Source organism: Eucyclogobius newberryi, unplaced genomic scaffold (genome assembly GCF_026437365.1).
Source record: "Eucyclogobius newberryi isolate DKJ021-1_F unplaced genomic scaffold, fEucNew1.0.hap1 SCAF_1, whole genome shotgun sequence".
Taxonomy (NCBI): domain Eukaryota; kingdom Metazoa; phylum Chordata; class Actinopteri; order Gobiiformes; family Gobiidae; genus Eucyclogobius; species Eucyclogobius newberryi.
In genome coordinates, this window is record NW_027315723.1 from 48,776,703 (window position 1) to 48,796,535 (window position 19,833).

Consider the following 19,833-nt stretch of genomic DNA (forward strand, 5'->3'; position numbering starts at 1 on the left):
GTTTGTGTTTACGGTGGGTCACATGTTTGTGTTTACTGTGGGTCACATGTTTGTGTTTACGGTGGGTCACATGTTTGTGTTTACAGTGGGTCACATGTTTGTGTTTACGGCGGGTCATGTTTGTGTTTACGGTGGGTCACATGTTTGTGTTTACAGTGGGTCACATGTTTGTGTTTACGGTGGGTCACATGTTTGTGTTTACTGTGGGTCACATGTTTGTGTTTACGGCGGGTCATGTTTGTGTTTACGGTGGGTCACATGTTTGTGTTTACAGTGGGTCACATGTTTGTGTTTACAGTGGGTCACATGTTTGTGTTTACGGTGGGTCACATGTTTGTGTTTACGGTGGGTCACATGTTTGTGTTTACGGTGGGTCACATGTTTGTGTTTACGGTGGGTCACATGTTTGTGTTTACGGTGGGTCACATGTTTGTGTTTACAGTGGGTCACATGTTTGTGTTTACGGTGGGTCACATGTTTGTGTTTACGGTGGGTCACATGTTTGTGTTTACGGTGGGTCACATGTTTGTTACATGGTGCATCGTTTCATACAATAAGGTGCACGCTTTGATTTTCTACAGGAAGATGAAGTCAAATAGATGCAATCTGAAAATCAGGCTTAAAACTTCAAGCAGTTTTCGAAGCAAATAAAAAAAGAATAATGTGCATTTGGAGATGAGGAGATATTGGGCCCTGTCTGGCTCTCCCTGTCTGGACCTGCCACTGTGACTGTAATGAACACATTCAGTCTGTGCTAACTGCTGCGGGCGGGAGGAGGCGGACGTGTTGTTTGGACATCATAACCATTATATACATTTTAGCCAGGGTCTATTTTCTACTGGCCGGAAAATCCATGCGGAGTGACAGCGCGTTACTTCCGGGATGGCATTTTGGCAGATTGTTAGTGCATCAGACTCTTCATGTTTGATACAGCCGGCGTGACAAGAGGAGCTTTTAGGACGTGTGCGTGGGTAAAGGGCCAGACGGGCAGCATCGCTCAGCTGCTACACGCCAATGGAGTCAGGAAATACAATTAGAGCAAACAACCCATTTTCTACTATAGTTTAGGCAGTACAGAGTCTGATGATAATTTGTGTTCGTTACACTAAGGCAGGCATGTCCAAAGTATGGCCCGGGGGGCAATTGCGGCCCTCAGACCATTTTTTTTTGCAAGTAATATTTTTTGCTGTAAAATGGGAAAAATTAAAGCATTAGATGTCATACCAACCTAATATTAATGTTCCAAGTCTTATTAAAGGTGTGGAGGAATCAAAACTTTTTTTTGTAGTTTTTCCTGGCCGAGAAGGAGGGTCTAAGGACAGGGGACCCTGGGACATCGCCCCTCGTCTCCACGGACATCGTTTAATCCGTTTTTCACTGTCGCCCTCCAAGACAACCGCTGCTGTGATTTTGGGCGTTACAAAAATAAACTGAATTGAATTGAATTGAAACTACGTCAAATGCAAAATTGACATATGACTTGAATGATTCATGATTCTCAATTCAACATTGTCGGGTTGTTTGAGGCCCTCAAAGCCGTGTAAGTTTCAAAATGCGGCCCTTGGTGAAAAAGGTTTGGACTCTGCGCTAAGCAAAAATAACAGAGATGGTCGCTTTAAAGTGTTACTCAAGGAAAGGTAGAATATAGTTGCTCATTCAAAAAAGTAGTGCTACTGCTAATTGCACTATTACATCAGCTGCTGATACTATATTCAAGTATATAAGTCTATAAGTATAAGTCTCAAAAATATACAGTATAAAAAAATTGACGAAACTATCCAGCGGCCTCATTTTTGTCCTGCTTTTACAATATACTCTTTGGGTAAAACGCATAATTTACACATTTACAACAACAAAAAAGTCAGTATTCTAGTCAGGTTCCCCAAACTTTAACTTTAAATTTCTCACCATTTTCTCCCAGGAACCCAAACATCACTGTCCTTTAAGCAAAAACCATATTATTTCAGGGTTGGTGAAGAGAATGAAGGGTTTCGCCGTTGCTTGGTCATGGTGTCAATAACTGCAAACAATCGTTAAATTGTGGATGATGTTTCTTCCCACAATAATTCTAACAAATTACACTCTGTCCTGAATTTGGACGTGGTAAGAACCAAACCAGGACCGGGTTCAGAATACGGTGGACACCAGGCGGATGTTTCCACTTTCTACAAATGGAACTATAAAGCACAACTATTCATTCATTCAGTCATTAAAATCTGGCACAGCTTTGGTCATCATTTGCTGAAACACTTTTCCCACAGACTCCAAAGACATCTGACACAACAGCAAAACTCTTTCATTTTCACTCCCTCTCCAGCGGTTTTCATATGAAGAAAAAACATATTCCAGTCTCCACAGAACTGCCTCTGTATGTTTTTCTAAAGATCATTAACAATACATTTGACGATGTGGTTTTGGGTGATTGTGTCTAATGAGCAGTGTGGCGCTGGAAGGCCATCAGTGGGAGACAAGGGTCCACCCGGAGGCTCAGGGCAGCTGGACACAGGAAAAAAAAGGAGAGCGGGAGAAGGAGCGAGAGAGGGAAAAGTGAAAAACAAACACTTTTAGATTCGCTTCACACATTTGGGCTGTAAACATTGCTCAAGGCTGCGCGGGATCCAGCAAACTCCATAGTAACGGAACCATCTTAAAATGTATCCATCTCATCATACACGTCTTATCTTTGCAATATTAATATTCAACTTGAAAGTGGCAATCTACAAAAAGTAGATACAAAAATCTCATGTCAAAAGAGATATAGAGCAGGGGAAACGATAGCAGCAGCTGCAGGAAGAGTGCGAAAAAGCAGAAGCATGTGAAATGCTTGTAGTATCAATTGTAACACTAACAGTATGTAGCTTTTTTGTTTTGTCTTTAAATAAGGCTGCAACTAACGATTAATTTAGTGTCCAACTAGTCAAAAGAGGAATTCTATTGTACATTGAGCTGTGCAAAAATAAAGCCAAAACGACACATCTGACACACAGTCAATATCAGTGAAAAACCACCAAAAACGATACTGGAACCAATACATTGCCCGTCCCTAGTCTAAATACGACTACAATTATATTTTTATAACAACAATTAGTCGACTAATCATTGCGGCCCGACGTGCTGTATATTCATTTACTTAAAGGACACATATTATGCTAAATTGAACACGTTCTAACATTGCTCCCTCATCAAAAACATACCTGGAGTTGTATTTAACTAGCTCTGTGATGACTCCTGGTTAAAAAGTCCTCTCCCTCTGAAAAAACGTCAGAATGGAGTGTTCAGATGCCTGATCTGTGACGTCCTCTCTGCTGTTTGACATGTTCTGTGCATTTCTGCCGTCATCTTTGCAACTGCGTGATTAATCCAGGAACTCTGCGAGCAGCTGCATTTGTAAACGGTGTTGATTTTTAAATTGCGAATAACCTCAGCGCCCAGTAGTGCACTCTGATGTTAAATGCCAAATTAAAAAGGTACTCAAGAGCATGTTTAAAGACAAATAATGCTAAATATTTGTCCTTTAATGTACATACTTTTTGTTGTCGGAGTAGCCATAGCAGTAGTAGTACAACCCTGTAACATATATTCCGTTTGCGTGTATGACCTGAGCATATGTATTTGTGCTTTAGCAGCGCTCAGTGCCAGCAGCATTAGCAATAATTCCAAATAAAGGTGGCGTACTAAAGCTTCTATTCAGATCACAGGTTCCACGTTTTCCTAGCGGCTTGGAGTAAATAAGGATGCTACGGGACATGATCAACAAAACGTTTCCAGTGGGTGGCATCACGGCCCTGGAGGCGTGACTCATCAGCTCCTCCGCAGATCGAGAGGTGCCACAGGACTCTGGTTTAGTGAGGATGTTTGGAGAAGAGCAGATGTTCGAGTTCTTAAGGCTGAGTACGGCATTGATCTGTGGCGGTGGTAAACAGACGGTCCTCGTCGGTGGGAGAACACAAAAACATGTTCCTTTGTGCGACTTTGGAGAGCTGTTTTAACTGTGCCCTTTTTCCGACAAAAGCCTTGGCACACTGCAAATATGAGTTCACTAAAAGTCTGTCGTAATAGCGATGGGAGCGAATAGGTGGTATATACAGTAAAGTTAGCTCGACTGTTGAAAGTTTGAGTCAGTATTTGAACACATTTTATTTGCAGGTTTGTAGTTTAAGCACACATGATATTCTATGTATCAGGCATTTCCCACATCAGGGATACAGTGAGACCTCCATCCACTGGCTGCAGAGGGTATTACAAAGGAGAGTGAAACAAATCTAGCCTTCCCCTACATGCATAAATGAGGGACGTTATTTGATGAAGTCAGGTGATGACTTATAGAACGTTAAAAACTATACATTTCTGAATGTGGTGTTTTCTGGGGCTCAGTAAGTGAACTTACTAAACAGGTTTAATTAAACAAGCGTGAATGAAGCTTAATACAACTCCAGGTATATTTTGGACAAGGAAACAATGTTATATATGTGTCTTGATAGTACTGTTCAGAAACACTCTCTGGACAATCAATCCCACAGTAAATAACTACTTGGGTTGACTGAACAATCCCCGTTATTCCATCAATGGATTTTATAATCATTCAATATTCCAGGATTAAAAAAAAGTGTCTCAAATTACTTTCACACATGGATTGGCCGCCACAGAATCCAAAACAAAATGTTGGGATGAAAAGAAAAAGACGACTTGGAGGAACATGATGACACAATTTGTTTTTTGTACTGCATCATCAGTGTCTCTTAAGCAGGCCTGTATGCTTATGATTTATGTTTACGATCCACATGATCTGGAGCGTCTCGTTCAGTGGGTGGTTGACAAGTGAGCATCAGCATTTGGATATCACATCAAAGCCTCTTCAGCCCTAATTTACAAGTACATTTAGTCATCTACAACTGAAGCAAGAGAGGAGTCATTGGCAGGGGAGGGGAACAGTGCCCCCATGTGGACGTGGCTTCTAGACTTACCTTTGTACGCTAAATGTCGTTTGAATGTCTGTTATTCAATAGAAATATCAAGTAAAAATTGCTGCAAACGTATTCGATGTATTTCACTAGATTGTAGAATGATGAAAATGTTAGTTTTATAACAGTTGAAAAAAATGTTAAAGCAGCTGAATGTATTTTGGGCCATCATTTCTAGATCTTCAATTAAATTACAGGTGTTAATTTAGAATAATTTATCTAATGACGTTTAAACTCCCACAAAAACCACAAAAGGTGTACATTTGAGGATTCCTGCAAGAAGTGAAACTAGTTTTCATTTAGGTCTTATGAGTCCCATGTAATTATAGTGATAAATACATGTGTTGAAGATTTGTAATCATTGCACCTAAGCAATAATCATTACTAAATATTGTTACATATTATTTCATTTGTGGCTTACCAGTATGGAACGAAAGAATAATGACAACAGTGTAGCGCTTTAAGAGGCTTCAACCAGCCTGTAAAGCGCATTGTAAGCGGAAGAAATGTTGTTAATTATTACTATGATTTTTTTTTAAATTATTAATCACTCAAGTAAGTAAAAATATGATACTGTAGGTGAGGTTATGTTCAAGAGATCATAGTATATAAACACATTTGTGTTTTTCTTACAGGCCTGTCGCAGTCTTTCTTTGTCGTAGTGCAGCGCCTCGTAGTCCGCCATCCCCACTCGATTCACTCGAATCCTCAGCCGCTCGGGTACGGCCTGCTGGCTACATCACACACACAACAGAATACAATCAATAAGAAACCGCACAGGAGAACTATTTTACACCATGATTAAGGACAGAAAACATGGGTCGGTGGAGGGATACGCACTCGTTGAGGTGTAGAGCTGAGGTTCTTCTCTTGGTTTTCTGAAGCATGTTGGCCTGGTTCCTCAGGCTGATGTGGATAACAGATGGGCACAGTTTGCATGGCTCACCGTCCACCTAAATATAAAATAAAGTAAAATAAAAACAGTGTACAATATAGAATTAATATTTAGAATACTGTGACATAATGATAATGATATGTATTGGATCTGACCGGTCGCAAGGTCTAAGGTCCCTATCGCTGCGGCAACACCAGAACCTGGTGGTGGACACTGGAAGTAAGGGATCTGGTTGGCTTGTAGGACTCTGAGGCAGTTGACAAGTATTGACGAGTCAAGCGTACCGTAGCTCGTGCGGTCGCAGAGGCAAAAACCCGGGGCTGGGAAGAGTTTGGGAAGGCCATGGAGGAGGATAATGATTTGGCCTCAAAGAAATGTTGGCAAACTGTCCGATGCCTCAGGGGGGGAGGCAATGCCTCACACACCGTTTATGTGAAGCGCTGACTGAGACTGAGGACTCAGAGGATGAATCGTCCATCACCCAGGCTGAAGTCACTGAGGCTGACACGTCTCTGCAACATTGTGTGGCGGTCGGGGACGGTGCCTCTGGACTGGCAGACCGGGGGGGTGGTCCCTCTGTTCAAGAAGTGGGACCGGATGGTGTGTTCTAACTACAGAGGGATCACACTCCTCAGCCTCCGCGGTCTATTCCAAAGTACTGGAGAGGAGGATCCGACCGATAGTCGAACCTCGGATTTAGGAGGAGCAGAGTGGTTTTGGTCCCGGTCGTGGAACTCTGGACCAGCTCTATACTCTCCATCGGGTGCTCGAGGGTTCATGAGAGTTTGCCACATGTTTTGCCACATGTGCTTTGTGGATCTGGAGAAGGCTTTCGACCGTGTCCCTCGGGGTGTCCTTTGGGGGGGTGCTCCGGGAGTACGGGGTTTTGCGCAGGGCTGTCCGGTCCCTGTATGACCGGAGCAGGAGATGTGTTCGCGTTGTAAGTCAGACCTGTTCCCAGAGAATGTTGGACTATGGCAGGGCTGCCCTCTGTTTATTGTTTTGATGGACAGAATTTCTGAGTGCAATCAGGTGTCACTCAGTTGTTTGCAGATGATGTTGTTCTGATGGCTTCATCAAACCCGGACCTGCAACTGGGACGGTTTGCAGCCGAGTGTGAAGCAGCTGGGATGAAAATCAGGACCTCCAAATCAGAGGCCATGGTTCTCGACCGGAAGGAGGAGGCTTGCCAATGCCCCCACCAGGTGGGTGGGGAGTCCTTGCCCCAAGTGGAGGAGTTAAAGTATCTCGAGGTGTTGATCACGAGTGAGGGAAGGATGGAGTGAGATTGACAGGCGGATTGGTGCAGCGGCTGCAGTGATGCGGTCGCTGCATCGGACTGTTTTGGTGAAGAAGGAGCTGAGTTGAAAGACAAAGCTCTGGATTTATCGGTCAATCTACGTTCCTACCCTCACCTATGGTCATGAGCTTTGGGTATTGACTAAAAGGACAAGAGCGCAGATACAAGTGGTCGAAATAAGTTTCCTTAGCGACAGGGTGAGGAGCTCAGTCACACAGTAGAGCCGCTGCTCCTCCTCGTAGAGAGGAGACAGCTGAGGTGGCTCGGACATCCGTTTCGGATGTCTCCAGGATGCCTCCAGGATGCCTCCAGGATGCCTCCAGGATGCCTCCAGGATGCCTCCAGGATGCCTCCAGGATGCCTCCCGGGGGAGGTGTTCCGGGCATGTCCCACCGGAAGGAGGTCCAGGACATGCTGGAGGGACTTTGTCTCTCAGCTGGCCTGGAAACAAAGGAGCTGAAGAAAGTGTCTGAGGTGACCTGACTATATTTAGTCGGTACTTAACCATCCATAAAAAGCTCAGCATCTAGCAGTAGAGACATGGAACCTCGCCTCGTGATTTGCCGTGTCTGCAAATTGGGTCATTGAGGCACCCGCCTTTGAGAGCACCGCTCGGTCCTCTATGCACCTGACCCCTACACTTGGTTTGGCCCCGTAGGAGACAACCAGACCCCCCAGGCGCTTGCAATTAAACCCAAACCTCAGGCCTGGCTCCAGAGTGGGGCCCCAGCTTTGCCATACTGGGTGACGTTATTGTTTTTTTTGGAACAGCTCTCTGCCATGGCCCTACCAGGAGCATAATGCCCCAGACAAAGTAACTCCTAGTATCAGGAATACAAACTCTCACACTATGGTAAGATGCCAGTTCAAGGTCATATTAGTTTGGCTAATTGTGAATTATGAATATTACAAGAATTTTAGCTTTCCTTTGGCACAATTACTCTTAGTAGTAATTATGAGGATAGATGGCCAGTGTTGCTGAACTATACAAACGTTTCTGGATGTTACCTTTAGGCTAGATGTTTGGAATATGTCAGCCCTCAAAAAACAGGACTTTTTTTTTTTTAAATAAACCTTGCTAAAACTGCTTGCCTTATAGTTCCTCTGCTTCAAAGGGTTATAGATTTCCTCAGCGCATGCTACAAAATGTTTTTCATCTTAGACAATCTTTTTTAAAATGATGGGCCCTGCACACAATGATGAAAAACTCTAAATTCAACAGGATGGGCTGTGGAGGCGAGGAAAGTAAATATCGCACAAACAAACTCTCAAATATTCAAAATCTCAAATATTCAAATGTAAAAATAAGAAAATCTCTACTAACATTGGGCTATTTTGTTGTTTGCAGCAGTACATTATTTTTAAGCTGATAGAGATGGATTGCGTGTAAAAGTTACAATGTTAAACTGGGTTTCCTATTTGTAGTGTGGTTTGTATTGTGGGTCGGCCTTAGAGCTGCATTAGGCTGGGTTTAGTTCTGGCAAAGTTTTATTTAGTTTGGGATTAGTTCTCATTCCCTTTTGGTTTAGTCTTGGTTCGACCCAAAATTCTAGATTTATTAAACTCACTTTTGCGAACAAATAGAAAACAAATAAATGAACCTAAGCTTGTAGTTATACAACTCACCACCAGAACTCCAGCAGATGCTGCACTTAGGAATGACACTTTTTAAACTGTTTAAATGTGGCTTAAAGTACTATGCTAACAACAAGGTGTGAAAGCTGGGTGGAGAAGGTTATTTGAGCACAGGCCTGATCAAACAGATGTTTAAGACCTTAAAAACCCAGAGGAACAATTTTGGAATACCATTACTAGATGACATCAAGAAGGTGGATGTTCAGAGTTTTAAAATAGAAGACAAATACTGCTCAAAAACTGTTTTCACCTACGTCCTATCCCCGCCTCAGTCAGTCTCCGGATCACACACACCAATGTTCATAAATGTTGTGTAGTCTGGCCATTTAACAAATTAAATACATGGCAAATAGAAAGGCAAAGCCCCCTTATCCATTTGTTTCAGATGAATATTGTGTTGATGAACAAAGTGACCAAAGTGTGACCAGAATACACTTAATAGGCACGTACCTGAACGGGCAGAGCCTTGTTGGTGGTGAGCGTGACTTGTCGACACTGGTGCAGCCTCTCTCCGTGCCCCCCGACCTGCAGCGTCGCCTGTCCCATACACAGACGCACAGACACAGTGACACAAGCCGGATGAGCCTGGGTGCACCTCTCCCCCCGACCCACTTCTGCACCCGGACCGGCGTGATGGATGGGGCAGCTTATTACCACAGACCTGCACAGCCTCAGGGTTTCCTCCTGTTCAACACTTTCTGGGTCAGGAGGACGGAGGCGCCGCTACATCCTCCGCACACCTTTGGAGAATCAACAACTTCATGGGAATACCAACTTCTCCATTTGGACTTGATCGTGTACTACTGTTGTAGTGCAATGCCAGGTTTATCATTTATATGCATTTGAAAGTGGCAAAAAATGAAAACTAGAGTTAAACAACACTGCAGGATCAATGACCTCAGACCCGGCTCCTCTTGGGCCGACGTTTTTAGGTTTGACTTAAATGTATTTAATGTCGGACAGACTGAGAGCAGCTGGATGTTGTTTCAAGTCTCAGTGTCTTTGACTGACGGCACTTGTTGACTGAAATCTGTGCGTCTCAAAGGAACAATCACCTCGAGTAGAAGCTCTAGTTACTTCACTTTTTATACATTTATACATAATACAGTGAAGAAACATTTTAGCAGCATTTTCTGGCAATAACAATCTGATTTAGTTAAAATTACAAATTACAAAGTGTTTTTACATGTTTTTCTAAAAGACCAAAGCCCCACCAAGCTATTTAAATTCATCTGTTTTAATCTCCTCTCCTTTTACAAACAGGTTTGAGCATGGCTTTACCGTTTTGCGGTAAATAAGTCCTCATTTTGCCATTGTCCAACAAAAATAAAATGTATTTAATTGAAACTCAGTTAAGGCCAAAATAACGATGTATTTAATCTAAAGCCGATCTGCAGATATCTCCTGAGTTTTACAAGATTGCCATGTGTTTTTTTCCTCTACAGGTGCATTTGTGCATTAAACGGTCACATGAACAAGTCCAATAAAGGGTTTCTCAGTGTGACAAAGTGAAAGCTGTCCAGGTCCACTAAAGCAAGTAAGCAACAATTTGTGAAAACATAAATTATAAGTCATTTGATACAAATACAGTGTGCACAGTTTGCAAATCATAAGCTGTTCACATTCTCTTTCCTGTTTGGTGCTTTCTGACCTGTGACACTTGATCTGTCTGAACACTGGTGGAGATAAATATATGCTTGATCTGAATGGAACTGCTCTCATTCTCTCTCGTGCTCTCAGTGAGTAATCACAGCCGGGGTCATGGTGGGGTCATGGTGGGTTCGTGGTGGGGTCATGGTGTGGCGCAGTGGAATCACCTCGTTAGCACTTGTACTTTTTATTGTATTATCATCCTTTTATTTTGACGTGCCTGGAAGCCTCCTGCACACCAGCTCTTCCTAGGAGCAGGGCCGGTCCTTCCACTAGGCCGTACAGGCGGGTGCCTGGGGCGGCACTGCGGGGAGGCGCCCCCCGCTGTTTTTTTTTTACCCTTCTATGTATCCAAACACTATTTTGGAATTGACAAATAAATCTAACGAAAGGATAAAATCGAAAACTCGAAAATCTAAAGCAGTGTGTTAGGTATTCTAGCAAGTCAGGGATGTCACCTCTGGATAGACAGGCTAGAATATTGTATATTTGTTTTTGCTTGGCAGAATTTTTTTTTGGGCGCCAGGGGAGTAGCTCGCCTAGGGCACCAAATGTGCTGTGGCCGGCCCTGCCTAGGAGTATACGTTTAACTATCTGAACTTGACGTCAACACAAAGCAGATATATTTGCCACATACCAGTGATGTCATGGTGAATCCGATCACCTCGATGAATCCATCGTCGTGTCGCTGAGGCTCAAAATCGTGGTGTTCTCCAGGGTTCCCCCAAGGAGTCGTCCCAGCACAGTATCTGAAAATGTGTTTCAGTCTTTTACAATCTGTGAATGATTCCTTTTCCTTCCTTGTACATGCACCTGCACCCTGCACCCTGCACACTACTGAAGCACTTGACCTGGGCAGAGAGTAGAAGGACACAAAGTACCTACAGTCTTTTCAACAACATGTAGGATATGCATTTTCTCAGATTCTGTGAGAACGTCTTTGATCGCAGCTTTTTTAGGTTTTTAACTTATTTACTCAACTACTTTAGGCCCAAAAATCTTGGAAACTACTTTACTAAAACTATTGAGATTCAAATAACAATTTAAACGTTAAACATTGATTAACAGTATTTTGAATGGATAAACTGTGATAAAGAGAAGGTATTATTGATTTGTTGAGGGTAAAAACAGTGGTGGTGAAGAGGGGGAGACGGAGGCTGAGGAGGCTGATGGTGGTGCTGCTGCCGTGGAGACGGTGGTAAATGTTTAGCCTGTATGTATTGTTTCCTGAAATGACTTGTCTGGCTGAGGTAAGTATTGTGTTAAAAACACAAAAGCACATTTGCTGTTTGACTGCGTTGGTGGATTTGAGCTCTGACCTTGGGAACAGTCTCTAAGGAGCAGAAAATAATTACTTGACAGTCTAATTATTTCCTGATTAATGCGGCCTCTATAATTATTATGATTACAATACACATGTAGTATGAGATATGGAGCTATGGAAATCGTTTTGGGTGAGTTTGTCTAATTTAAATGTATAAATGCAGAGATTTATACCCAGTAGTAGTGTACATACTATAGTATTGTGCTTTGCACTGGGAAAACGTTATAAGAAGTATTGCAGAATGATTGCTTTTTGTAGTATGAGATTTTTAAACATTTGATGTCAGGTACTGCACCCTTTTTTACAATTGTTACAATTTATTTAGAGTTGGGACTGGTACAAAGATCGCAGGGATCTCTATAGTTGGATTAAAGAGTCAGATAAAGTGAAAGGCTGCAGCTCGAGTGACCTGATGATCGGAGTGGTCAGATCCACTGAGGCTGGTGGTGCGATCGCAGCTGCCTCAGGTGAATACTGCCGTTGTGTCCTTGGGCAAGACACTTAACCTGACTTGCCTCCAGTGTCTGTGCAAACTGGAGTGTGAATGTGTGTTTGAATGTGTGAGTGGTTCCTTGATGTAAAGCACTTTGAGTGGCTTGACTGTAGAATAACATTTGTAATAACATTTAATTACAATTTTAATAACATTTAATTACATTTAACCGTTTGAGGCTTCAGGTTACAGTTCAACACTGGTCTTTTCTCCAAGTACATCAGTCCTTTGTATTTTGGGTTACATGTTATAAAATGCCCAAAGGGATTAAAACCATTATTTAATTGATTGATAGTATTTGTTTCTTGCTAGTTTGTCACTTTAGGTTACACTCTACTACACGTCGTTAATAGAGCTTGTTACATGGCGCATTACGTTCGGGTAACATGTTACATGTTTTAATTTGCCTTTGGGGATAAATATAATGATTGGATTAATTAATATAATTACTATTTATTTATTTCTAACTAGTGTATTTGGGTTACATGGTATTAATCATTAATACAGTGTGTTACATTTGTGTAACATGTTACATCACGGCTATTCAACATCAGGCCCGGGGGCTAAACCAAATATTCTTTTAAAGAAAAAAATGATGATATCGTTTACTGGTTTGCTTCTGGGTTAGCACTAGTTTAGACCTGGACGTGCGCCCGAGGCGTCCAGCACATGCTCAGTGGAGGAGTTGTGTTTCCCGATGTGGTCAAACTCTGGCCGGTAGGCAATATTTCACCTGGGCATTTTATACAAAGTTTTGAATCGTAGAATCTCTAGAACAACAATTCTATCAGATTTACTGACAGCTTAATGCTCCAATATTTAGTGCAGCACCATGTTTCTGTGCAGTAGTTTGGTTGTGTGTCTGAGATGCCGTAGTGCCGCTGAAAGCAGCTCCAGAGTGAAGCTCCTGTTTGTGTGCTCATCTATCAACATAAAAGATGCATAAAGCTCATTTAAACACATTTACTTTGCTTATTTGATATTTTAATGATTATGTTACTGTGTTCAGCAAAGCAAAGGGAGTGTCTGCAAACGATATACGGTATATGATAATATTAATGATTGGTAACACAAGAGTACTCTGACACGCTACTTTTAACACAGTAATGCAGTAACACAATGGTAGTTGTTTAAAAGTTACATTACCCAACACTGGTAGTAAATGTCCATTTTGAAGCTTTGTTCACTTTAGTTAGCGCTTAGCTCTTGAAATCCTGCCACAACATTGTAAACATTGCATCTGTTCTCTCATTGGCTGCTGTAAAGTGATTATGGCTGTATCCTGTTTACTGGAGTCTCGTTGACGTGTAAATGGGCCGTGAAAGGAGGCGTTAATGGTCAGAATTTACGTGACACACACATTAATTAGACTCACCGCCGGCTCGTAATTTCCCTTCAAAAGAATGTTGTGCAAACTTTCAGCCTTTAAAATTCAGAGTTAAGAGGCAGAATAACAGTAAATGTCATCTTAATAAACCCAATTTAAAATGAATAGAGCCTGACACACTTTTTTATAATCAGCTGCTTATAAACTATTGATTTGACATAACTAAATATGTCAGCGGTTATATTGGCTTTGGGCATCTCCTTCTTGAATCTGACAGCCTCACCCACTATATCTCACTAAATGTACAAACCTGGGGATGTTGAGGAAGACCAAACACTGCAGCTTCAGCTCCTGCACCTTGGCTGTCAGATCGGTTCCATCGCACTACCAGAACAGACAGGACATGTTGAGGGGGAGAGTGGACTGAATGTCTACAGCGCTGGACTCACCACCACTCGGATGTGCTTGGATAGATCCTTGGAGCTCCCCATCAGGAAATCAGAGAAGGCGGTCTGTGGGGGAGGGAGAGAGGGAACTTAAAACGTGGCAGCAGAGGAGAGGGAAAGCAAGGGAACGTGATAAGAGCGGCTCCCAAAACTGGAAATATGATTGGCAGAACAAAGACATGCATGAAAGAGGCAGGCAGAGAAGTTATGTTAGAAAGAGGCTGTTGCAAGGCTTTGCTGTAAAAGTAGGACTTTTTAAGTTCTTTTAAGTACAGTATTCTCTATAATGGATGTGACCCAAGTCTTTTCTAGCTCTATTTGGCACTCAAAGCACATTTCGTCACGCAATAATGTCACATTCATGTGCATATAACTGATGAAAATAGTGTGTTTATTTTACCATTATTATTATTATTAGTATTATCTTGTCTTACGCTAGCTGTTTTTATTTTATTTTATCTATATTTTTCCCCTCCATTCCTTATTAGGTAATGAGGTTTTGTCTATAAGAGTTTTTGTTTATAAGAGTTATTCTATTAAGAGTGTTTTTTAAACTTCCTATAAGTTATCTGTCCTTTTCCTCTGTATCTACCTGCATTGCAACAATTAAATTTCCCTATGTGCGGACAATAAAGGAATATCGTATCTTATCTTGAAAACTTCAGATATGGCGGGTGAAGAGTCTTGTTCGAGGACACAATGACATTATTCATGATGGGAATTGAACCGATGACCTTTGGATTAGTGGTCAAAAGCAATACTGACCGCTGCTGCCAGATTTTCTCTTTTGTTCTGAATCAAAATCTATTAAAATGAAAGGTGATGAAAATGTTGTGCTGGAGGGTTCATCACATGCTTGTTTCCATGGAGATGCTATGGCTTTAGGTGGCTTGTTCTGCAGTACGGCATTAAAACTGGCGTTAAAACTAGCATTTAAGCAGTTATAGGTTTGTAATGTTCAAAAAAGAAATTAAAACAGTAAATCTATCACTGTGAGCGGACTCGTCTCTCCACAGATCTGACCTGTAACTTGTCCAGAGGGTGCCGCCTGCTTGTCTCCACGGAGGATTGGAGATCGCTGTCCACGTTTATGCGTTAAGTGTAATGCTATGCAGCAGAACATTCTAGTCAAAGCAATAGCATCTCCATGGAAACGAATCCACCAATCACTTTTTTAAATGATAAACTAACTTTCCTGGTGGAGGTTCTGCCACCTGCTGGTCTCCATGAATATATTATTGCCGTGCCTGGAATGTTCCGCAGTGCGACTTTAAACATAGGTAATTGAACAAAAGCAAGAGGGATTAGTTTAATGCCATACTGCGGAACATCCCCGGCAGAGTGAGAACTCTATGAATACAAGCGGGTGGTGGACCCAGAACACAGAACGGTTATACAACGGACCTACAAGAGGCAGTGCAAATGATTTAAAGTTTATTGTTGCATAAGCCTGAATAATAATGTAGAAATTGTTGGCTGCATTAGCTTCTAGAGGCAGAACTAATTACCTACACCCTAAGAATGCTTAATTACCGGGACCGCGGACTAAGCAGCTCCTGCAATTAAACCATCACTAAACAAACGGCCGTGCGGTGAGAGCCAGATTGGGTTATTAACTTGCGGCGTCTGAGCCAACGTGTACTTAATAATATGGCCGCATACTAACCCCAGCATAAAACATCTTGTTCTTGAAGCGGCTGTTGAACTTCTCGGGATTTGCTTCTGAAAATTGCACCACGTAGAGAAAGTTATTGGAAAATATTTTGGATCTCGGCTGTTCGTAGCGGACGATGTGACGCACCTCGTGACTCGTGGAACCCGAGCGTGACGTGGGCGTCGAATCCCAGGCTGAAGTAGTTGTTGAAGACGTCCAACGGGAGCTAGATCAGTAAAAATATAAATACATTCATTTGTAACTGTTTTCCAGATGAACAAGATGAATCATAAATACAACTCAAATTAATATTTTTGAAAATGAAACATGTAGTCACTTAAATTATTATCATTTTATGAGGAAAACTTCTGCTACTATTAAATAAAAACACATTGAAAATAAAAACAGTTTCTTCTTTTGTTGTGTAAAGTGCTTTTCAGATTATTCCCATGATCCTTTACACATGATTCTCTAAATATACAAGTACAGTATACAGCAGTGGGGCGCTTTTTCCCCTATAAGAAAACATATTCTATGCTTTCATTTCTGAAGTACATATTGTCCCTGAAGATCTATAAGCTGTGCAATCCACAAATGACACAATCAAATGTATTTATAGAAAGTGCCATTTACAATAAGCCCTTTTATGCTGAAGTGAAGGATTTCTCGTTTCTTTGTGCGACGCAGATGAAGTGGAAATGAACAGGGCAACATAATGATTGGCCTTTACATGTTTGTCGTCCATCATATGTTATAGAATATTATGAATAATGCTAAATATTGAATGAGGTCCTGCTGCAGCTGCTCGGTCATTGTCACATCTGTCACATTTTCAGTTTGCGTCATTTTAAAGAGATTTGAAGATGCTAAACACTGTTCATTCAGACATGTGTTTGCAGTAGTGACCCGGCAGTTTATCAGGTTGTTCCACAGCTCTTTAGTTTACTTTTAAATATTGATCTTGCAAATGCAGCTCTATGGACATTTGGTCAATCCTGCCAGAACCGTCCATCGATCGCGCTCTACACTGGTGTGTCCTGTTTCATGTCAAGAAGTGTAAACCTTCATTTCCCAAGTTGATTTTACCGTTGAAAATACTTGGGTTAGTCATGATTAAAACGATATTAAAATGACTGGCAAGTAATTCAGTAACCGATTATTGTTTTGTAGGATATACACAGGAAAAAATAAAAAACTAAGAATGAGGAAAATAAATTTTAAAAAAAACTGCACCCAAGATATGAAGCCTGTGTAAGTTTACCTGGAAGACCTAACTTTATCTGCGTCAACGCTCTCAAGTCACTACTCCCCGCTCCCCGCATTTAAGCCCTCGGGCAGATGGCTCGACCGCTTCAACCGTACTGTGACCCACCACCTCCCCCGCTCCCCCGCTCCTCCTCTGCATCCCTCATCCTAATCATCCTCTCTACCCTCGCACCATATCTACCACCACCAGTCTCTAGGCCCTGGGGGGAGACATCTAATTCAATTAGATTATGGAGTGCCCATAATCTTCATGTTTTTCGCCCGGGGTCTGAGCGCCAAAGAACCTTCGCAATAAAGCTTGCTAAACCATCTTTCCCGTGTTTTGTGTCTGAGTCTCTGCAGGGTGAAATAAATGTATCTTTACTAATGCAGCATAGTTTTAGATTGATTTGGCTTTTACAAGATATTCAGAAAAATTGCTCCTAGCAGCTGTCTCAATCAATACATTTGAGTCAAAAGTATTGAACATATTTGCCTAGAAACACTCGGTCTCTAACAATGAAATGAACCACCTTTCATATAAATCTGTGCGTCTGCCGCTCCCTGACGTTACCATGACAACGACAAGGCACCGGTATGTTTTATGTCACTCATGTTTGGTAGACCAGTGATGGAACACTGCGGAGAGTGATGGGAGATTGAACCTTATCGGTGTGTTGCTCGTCCGAGTCTGCGGGGGCGCTGTGGTTTGCCTCGACCCGCAGGTTCCACCGGTCCAACTGCACCACATCCCCGTCCTCCACATGGGACAGAATCTTAGACAGAGGCTCGTCAGTGAAGCCCTAGAACGTATGAAAAAACATCCAATTATTGTTTCCATATCTCAAATTTCTTTTACGTTTTATGACTCGAAATAATGTATAATATTTCCTTTCTCTTTCCAATACAATGGATGGATTTGGTGTCTGCATTTCCTTGTCGCAATAGTCAACGCTGCCAGTAGATGGAGTGCTGCCAACACAATTCCTGATGGAGGAACACCTCATCGATTAAACGTAATGTGTGCAGTCAGTAGATTAATTATTTGAGAGTTTCAAGGCCAATATCGATAAGAACGACGCATATAAACTTTAAAAACATGAGGGAGCACAGCAGTTCGATTGCTATAAAATGTCTCGGTTAGAGTTGGTGGCAGATGTGGAGTGGACCTACCGCGCCCCAGTTGAGGGTTCGGGCCAGGTCGTTGCCGGTTCCCAAGGGCAACACGGCGACGGGAGGCTGAGGGTTGAACGACAGATCTTCAAGACATGACAGGATCCAGCCCACCTGATTTACAACAACAACAACAACAACAACAACAACGTGTTCTTCAATCATGTGGAAGTTACTTTACACATATAACAACGGGGTAATGCAGGTTACCAGAAGCAAATGTCGGCTAAAAAAGTATATTTTCTAACTAATGTTATAAGAATATTAGCATTTTTTACACTACAAAAACATGAACTTGATCAAGGCCACAAAGTCAGACTTTCCAAACAGCTTTGATGCCTTTGCTTTCAACTAGATGAATGCGTCTGATACATTTTGATGCATAAATTGGTATATTATGAGTAACAGCTGCTTGTCTTTCCTTAATTGTTCCAAACAGATAAAATAATTCAGAAGGCTTTGTAAAAAAGACTGAATAATCTTAAGAGGGCAAAAGAAAATGCCACTCCGGGTAATGCAGAACCCATTGTTGATGTCACGGAGGCAAAAACTGCAAATCAAAATTCATGTATTCATTTTAAACAACTTTAGTCAACACATTACACAATTTGCAAGGCTAAGTTACTGCTACTTATTGTTACTTACTGTGCCGTCGCCTCCGCAGGCCAGGATCCTCAGGTTTGGAACTTTACGGTACAACTCCAGCCTAAAGAACAGTTCAGATATGAAGACTGAAATCATGTTCTTCACCATCAGTTCATATTTGACTTGTGTAATGGCCTTACCCCTCCGTGGGCCCCCCGTCGCTGAGGTCAAACACCTGTCTGGGGTTCAGGTACCACATCAGCGACTGCATGATCTTTGTGCCCTGTCAGGAAGTGGAACAAGATCAATATCCGGGAAGTACAAACAATCAAACTGAATCAATGTAGCTTAATGTAGCGTGTGTGTGTTAAACTACTAGTGCTGCTGCTACTAATACTGCACATACAGGACTACTACTACTGCACATACAGGACTACTACTACTGCACATACAGGACTACTACTACTGCACATACAGGACTACTACCACTGCACATACAGGACTACTACTACTGCACATACAGGACTACTACCACTGCACATACAGGACTACTACCACTGCACATACAGGACTACTACTACTGCACATACAGGACTACTACCACTACACATACAGGACTACTACCACTGCACATACAGGACTACTACCACTGCACATACAGGACTACTACTACTGCACATACAGGACTACTACCACTGCACATACAGGACTACTACCACTGCACATACAGGACTACTACTACTGCACATACAGGACTACTACTACTGCACATACAGGACTACTACCACTGCACATACAGGACTACTACTACTGCACATACAGGACTACTACTACTGCACATACAGGACTACTACCACTGCACATACAGGACTACTACTACTGCACATACAGGACTACTACCACTGCACATACAGGACTACTACTACTGCACATACAGGACTACTACTACTGCACATACAGGACTACTACTACTGCACATACAGGACTACTACTACTGCACATACAGGACTACTACTACTGCACATACAGGACTGCTACTGCACACACAGGACTACTACTGCACACACACTGCACACACAGGACTACTACTGCACACACAGGACTACTACTGCACACACACTGCACACACAGGACTACTACTGCAC

General features: G+C 42.1%; 1 protein-coding gene across 2 annotated transcripts in view; it reads right to left on the reverse strand.

The window, feature by feature from the left end:
* The window catches only part of LOC140361881 (diacylglycerol kinase zeta-like), a 128,212-nt gene that overhangs the window by 75,489 nt on the left and 32,890 nt on the right, over nt 1–19,833 (reverse strand). For both annotated transcript variants that reach the window (XM_072447779.1, XM_072447788.1), the window contains 12 exons: nt 18,889–18,971; nt 18,749–18,809; nt 18,104–18,217; nt 17,596–17,733; nt 15,833–15,911; nt 15,698–15,753; nt 14,035–14,097; nt 13,896–13,969; nt 11,079–11,190; nt 9,242–9,328; nt 5,802–5,914; nt 5,595–5,695 (listed from right to left, as the gene is read on the reverse strand). In XM_072447779.1, coding sequence (XP_072303880.1) covers nt 5,595–5,695; nt 5,802–5,914; nt 9,242–9,328; nt 11,079–11,190; nt 13,896–13,969; nt 14,035–14,097; nt 15,698–15,753; nt 15,833–15,911; nt 17,596–17,733; nt 18,104–18,217; nt 18,749–18,809; nt 18,889–18,971 — 1,081 coding nt within the window. The remainder of the gene's footprint in view (nt 1–5,594; nt 5,696–5,801; nt 5,915–9,241; nt 9,329–11,078; nt 11,191–13,895; nt 13,970–14,034; nt 14,098–15,697; nt 15,754–15,832; nt 15,912–17,595; nt 17,734–18,103; nt 18,218–18,748; nt 18,810–18,888; nt 18,972–19,833) is intronic.